The following is a 6,431-nucleotide window of genomic DNA, read 5'->3' as shown; positions in this document are numbered from 1 at the left end:
TCTCTCTCTCTCTCTCTCACCACACACACACACACACACACACACACACACACACACACACACACACACACACACACACACACACACTCACGTACGTGCTATAGGCATGGCAACCTTCTTGTTATTTGTATCTTTCATGGAGAGAGAGGCTTTTGAACCATTTGTTGCAGACGTGCTCTTCATCATCTAGTTCCAATCAAATGTGATAGCCTCAGAATATGTTCTATCTTCCCTTTAATCAACTACCGTGCTAAGCTATGAGTATTGTGAGATCTCAATCACAAGGCTACTTACACGTGCTCTCACCTGTACTTTGTCCTCGTTACCATCCTCTATTTGCATCTTTCGTGGAGAGAGGCTTTCAGACGATTTGTTGCAGACCTTCTTTTTGTCATCTAGTTCCAACCAAATGCGACAACCCCTCAGAATCTGTTCTATCTTCCCAACATCTACTCTCTTCACTTTGCTCCCTCATCTTTGCCACCTGTAAATTGGTTATAGATAACATCCCTTGTTGGCAAGGCATATGCATTCTCGACTGACCCAAACCCCTCATGGAGCTGCCACCTTGATTGGGTTGTTCTTTTGTGCCCAATGATGTGCTTGACATAAGGACTAGAACTTCTGTTGAATCCTTCACTGATAGCCCCCTTGCATCCACCATACGAACCACGACGAGATGGTGTCCTAGCAGGAGGTAACTTCATCCTCTGTTAAAATCACAAGCCAAGAGGCAGCTGTCCACCCAAAAACGCAATTGCGAGGTGATGAAAACGGTACTGTCCAGCTATTTTCAACGTGCTCGTACGCTCTCGACAGACCGTCATGATCGTGTCCTAGCAAGAGGTAACTTCATCCTCATTTAAAATCACAAGCCAAGAGGCTGTTGTCCACCAAAAAACGCAATTGTGAGGTGATGAAAACGGTGTTGTCCAGCTCTTTTCAGCGTGCTTGTACACTCTTGACATACCTTCTCGTCATCATCTAGTTCCAATCAAATGCGACAACCTCAGAATCTGTTCTATCTTCCCTATAATCAACTAGCGTGCTAAGCTATGAGTATTGTGAGATCTCAATCAGAAGGCTACTTACATGTGCTCTCACCTGTACTTTGTCCTCATTACCATCCTGTATTTGCATCTTTCGTGGAAAGAGGCTTTTGAACGATTTGTTGCAGACCTGCTTTTCGTCATCTAGTTCCAACCAAATGCGACAACCTCAGAATCTGTTCTATCTTCCCAACATTTACTCTCTTCACTTTGCTCCCTCGTATTTGCCACCTGCAAATTGGTTATAGATAACAGCCCTTGTTGGCAAGGCATATGCATTCCCGACTGACCCAAACCCCTCATGGAGCTGCCACCTTGATTGGGTTGTTCTTTTGTGCCCAATGATGTGCTTGACATAAGGACTAGAACTTCCTGTTAGATCCTTAGTGATAGCCCCCTTGTCTCCACCATGCGAACCACGATGAGATAGTGTCCTACCAGGAAGTAACTTCATCCTCTGTAAAAACACAAGCCAAGAGGCTGTTGTCCACCCAAAAACACAATTGCGAGGTGATGAAAACGGTGCTGTCCAGCTATTTTGAGCGTGCTCGTACGCTCTCGATAGGGTCCAAAATGGTGTAAAGGGTGTAGGGAGGGTGGGGAATCAATGTCATAGCCCTTGGTGGGCTGAAAACAACAATGAAGTATGGCTAACACCATACGAACCACGACGAGATAGTGTCGTAGCAGGAGGTAACTTCATCCTCTGTTAAAAACACAAGCCAAGAGGCTACTGTCCACCCAAAAATGCAATTGTGAGGTAATGAAAATGGTGCTGTCCAACTATTTTCAGCGTGCTCCTACGCTCTTGATAGGGACCAAAACGGTGTAAAGGGTGTAGGGATGGTGGGGAATCAATGTCATAGCCCTTGGTGAGTTGAAAACAGCAATGGAAGTATGGCTAAAATCTGATAATCTTAAGAGGAACTGGATCGGCAAGGCACACGATGCTGAGCTGGTGTGGAAGGCAAGGTTAGGGTTGAAAAGTTGAGCGCTACCCTCTTGCTATGAAAACGGTACAGTTGTCACAGACGCTTGTGCATACTCACTCGCCAAGCATACCCATTATCATCATTGACCTTGTATTCCACTGTTGTGGATCCAAGCCAAGCAATTCTCCAAATAAAACAACTTGGACGAGGCGCGGGCTGGTGCTCACCAGAACCCGCGTTCCCGTAGGAAGAGTTCTGTCCTACATCAACTATGTCTTCTTCGTTTTTCCGTGTCGCATTCCTTACGCTGCTAATCACCTGCGTGCCCTACTTGTGACTGCCAAGCCCTTCGAGCATCAACCATACCAAAAACGTTACCACCATCAGTGTGCCCACTCTACATAATTGGGGGCCCCATGCCGTGTTTCGATAGGGAGGTAAGCACCTCTTATCCTTAGTTAACCTCAGTTCCAGAGGCTTTTCCTTGCGAAGTCGATCATCTTGATTGTTCATGCGCATTCCCGCACCAAACAGCCTAGTTGTTGCCCTCTGTCTAGTCTCGTTCCGGTTCAGCATGACTTGCTGCCTAGCTGTCCCCGCTAGCTCACACTTACCGGCTTGTGTGATCAATTGTTGGCCCATTGATTCGGGTTTGTCTTGCTCATCCCCTATTCGTCCAGCATGTGTTTTCCCAGGGGGAATCCATCGACCATCTACCCTCAACATCCCTTGGCTGTCCCGGGTCCCATACCAAGCCATTCCACACATTCGCCTTTCCGATTAGTTGCATTTGAGGGTCGATCATCTCGATTACGAGACCCCTGTTGTCTTTTCCCTTATACTTAACATCCAGCTCGCATATCTTGTGTCAACTCCTTCGATGAGTGCAGAGGTGTGTCCATATCAAAACACAAGTCACCACCTCCTTTGGAGTGCGCAACCGCCTAATGATGGCTACAATGAATGGATTTCCCAAGGACTGTATGCCCGTAGATGATCAAGCTGATGTGGAAGATACCATGTACTATAGCAGTCACTGGTGAGAGACCATACGAACCACAACGAGATCGTGTCCTAGTAGGAGGTAACTTCATCCTTTGTTAAAAACACAAGCCAAGAGGCTGCTGTCCACCCAAAAACGCACCTACAAGGTGATGAAAACGGTGTTGTCCAACGATTTTCAGCATGCTCGTACGCTCCCGACAGGGTCCAAAACGGTGTAAAGGGTGTAGGGAGGGTGGGGAATCAATGTCAGAGCCATAGGTGGGCTGAAAACAGCAGTGGAAGTATGGCTTCCAATGTAGAGGGTGTAAGGAGCACTCTAACGAGCACCATAGAGCCTGTGCTCGAGGTGTGAGAAACAACTTCCCATTCATATGCATCATTATTCAAGTGGGTCCGAGACCCCCATCTTTCCATGCCAGCCTCAGTGCGGCTCCCACCAAGGATTAGGCTCCAATACAAGAAAACGAGCATAACAATAGCTTTAGGTTTGATATTCCAACATCCCCAATTCCTTACACTTTTGAGAAAAATTTCAGCCCAAACTTTCCTATATTCCTGCATCTTGCTTGAGTGTCTAGCCCGGGTTACAGTAGTCCATGCTATTTGGTCCAGTAAGAAGGTCGTATGCTGTCTCGCAGGACACCTCGAGAGAAATGGCATCTAGCCCCCTAAGTGCATCGTATTTGGCCCGTCAAACCAGGCCCGGAAACTCCAGCTACTTGCACCCAAGTTTCATGACTCTCACCAACAGGTCCCTCGTCGAGAGTACCACAGTCGAGAACTGGCTATTCGTTCTATATCCAGCACCATACATGTTCCCCATTGTTGGAGGGGAGAGAGTCGGCAAGGTCCACCTGACGCTCCTTATTATCAGTTTCACTTAAGTAGCCCGCAATCTTCCCATCTGGCTCGCAGGCCATCAATTCCCCATCCCAAGGGGCCTCACACTCATTGCATCCGCCAAAATCCAGCGAACATTCCTCATCGTAGGCATCTCCATATGTAGGAAACATCTCCTCGAGTTTCCTTGTCATTTGTTCCTCATCTATTTCATCCTCGCAAAACAAAATAGCATCCCCTTCCGTTTCTTCTTCACTCGACGCGTCAGCATTCCTCTCTTCCTTCGCAATCGCTAACTCAACGGCCCACTTATCCTGCATCATAGCAACCTTCTCAAAAAGCAAGGTTATCCCCTGCTCTTGTCGGTGGAGCTCGTCCTCCAACGTCGCTTTCTTCCTTTCAAGTTCCTTCCTAGTTCTCTTACTTTCCAACCGCATCGCACATGGCTATTGCAAGGAAGCACTAGGATGTTTTAACCAGATATGAAGGTGACAACTTTCTTCAAATGCAATCACCTATGCTTGCACCTTGAAGGGGTGTGGTCCTACACAAGATCTTCATGTGGGTGAGATAACTCATGATGAGATTGCTAGCCAAGAGGTGTTGGAAACACATGTGCCAAATGTGGTGCCCTTGTGAATGAACTTGATGAGCTCTTTGTACAAAATATTGTGTCTAGGAATACAAGATATGCCCAACATGATTGTGGCAAGAAAGCTCTGTGTTGTTTTCATCAGAGGCAAAGGGAGGGGCTCTCTACAGATACAATCAGCTATGCTTTCCCTTATGTTGCCCTACAAAGTGTGGCAATCCGGCAAAATTCCAAATGTGGTGCCGCTATCAAAGCATGGAAAGTTCTATTAATGAGATTTCTATCCAAAATTGCGTCTCTTGGAACGCATTCATTGCAGGATATGTACAACATAGGTGTTGCAAAGAACCTTTAGGCTGTTTTAACCGAATTTGAAGGAAAGACCTTTCTCCAAATGAAATCACCTATGCTTGCACCTTGAGAGGTATGTGGCCCTACTAGATTTTCACATGCGTGAGAAAATTCATGATGAGATTGCTAATGAGGGGTTGTTGGAAAAACATGTTGTGCTTGGCAATGCGTTGGTCTATATGTATGCCAAAGGTGGCAGATGCAATTACCTATGCTTTCACCTTGAAGGCGTGTGTCCTTATGCTACTAAGCATGTTGTGGCAAGGAAGCTCTGAGATATTTTAAGTCCAACTTGGCTCTAAGAAGGAAGCTATGTACTACTTTCACCAGCTGCGAACAGAAGCTCTCTCTCTAGACGCAATTGCCTATGCTTCCTACTTGAAGGACAAGGCATCGGTCTAGATGCTATCACCTATGGTTGCACTTTGAAGGCAAAGGTCAAGATGTATACCAGCTATGGTGCCTTTATGAACGAGCAAAAAGCTGTTGATGAGATTTCTTTTTGTACAAAATGTGTTCTCTTGGGCACAGATTGATTGCAAGGCTTGCATTTGATCCAGGATTATTTGCTTGCAAGATTTTACCATGGGCGAGTGTAATCGATAGGATGTCCTCTATTGGACTACACAATGATTGCGGTATTTGTCGAACAAGGGAATGACCAGCACACTCTGGGCAGATGCACTGATTGCTGGATTTTCCCAATAGGAGTAGTGCCAATAGGCGCCAGGCTGTTTTTGCCAGATTGCAACTTCAAAACATGTGCCCTTATGTTGCCCAACATGGTGTGGCAAGGAAACCTCTCTAAACTAGAAAAATGCCAAATGTGATGTCGCTATCAAAGCATGGAAAGTTCTATTGATGAGCTTTCTATCCAAAATTGCGTCTCTTGGAACACATTCATTGCAGGATATGTACAACACAGGTGTTGCAAATAACTCCAGGCTTTTTTAATCGGATGCAAAGGGAAGACCTTTCTCCGAATGCAATCACCTATGCTTGCACCTTGAGAGGTATGTGGCCCTACATAGACTTTCACATGCATGAGAAAATTCATGATGAGATTGCTAATCAGGGGTTGTTGGCAAAACATGGTGTGCTTGACAATGCGTTGGTCTATATATATGCCAAAGGTGGCATATGCAATTACCTATGCTTTCACCTTGAAGGCATATGTCCTTAGGCTACTGAGCATGTTGTGGCAAGGAAGCGCTTAGATTTTTTAAGCCCAACTTGGCTCTAAGAAAAAAGCTTGTACTACTTTCACCAGTAGCGAATAGAAGGTCTCTCTCTAAATTATTGCCTATGCTTCCTACTTGAAGGACAAGGCATCTCTCTAGATGCTATCACCTATGGTTGCATCTTTGAAGGCCAAGGTCGAGATGTATACCAGATATGGTGCCTTCATGAATGAGCAGAAATCTGTTGATGAGCTTTCTTTTTGTACAATATGTGTTCTCTTGGGCACAGATTGATTGCAAGGCTTGCATTTGATCCAAAATTATTTGCTTGCAATATTTTACCATGGTCGAGTGTAATCGATAGGATGTCCTCTATTGGACTGCACAATGATTGCGGTATTCGCCCAACAAGGGAATGACCAGCACACTATGGGCACATGCACTAAGCTGGATTTTTCCAATAGGGGTAGTGCCAATAGGC

The 6,431-nt window shown here is 45.7% G+C and overlaps 1 protein-coding gene across 1 annotated transcript; it reads right to left on the bottom strand.

Moving 5' to 3' along the window:
- Positions 1-3,780: 3,780 nt before the first annotated feature.
- Positions 3,781-4,263, bottom strand: LOC147435122 (uncharacterized). The gene has a single exon (XM_086488860.1). It carries the CDS (start codon positions 4,261-4,263, stop codon positions 3,781-3,783), a length of 483 nt encoding a protein of 160 aa, XP_086344986.1.
- Between the last annotated feature and the right edge of the window lie 2,168 nt (positions 4,264-6,431).

This window comes from Adiantum capillus-veneris, chromosome 18, assembly GCF_014529385.1.
Source record: "Adiantum capillus-veneris isolate H3 chromosome 18, ASM1452938v2, whole genome shotgun sequence".
Classification (NCBI taxonomy): Eukaryota; Viridiplantae; Streptophyta; class Polypodiopsida; order Polypodiales; family Pteridaceae; genus Adiantum; species Adiantum capillus-veneris.
The sequence above is the reverse complement of the archived record's forward strand: the minus strand, read 5'-3'. Positions and strand labels throughout refer to the sequence as shown.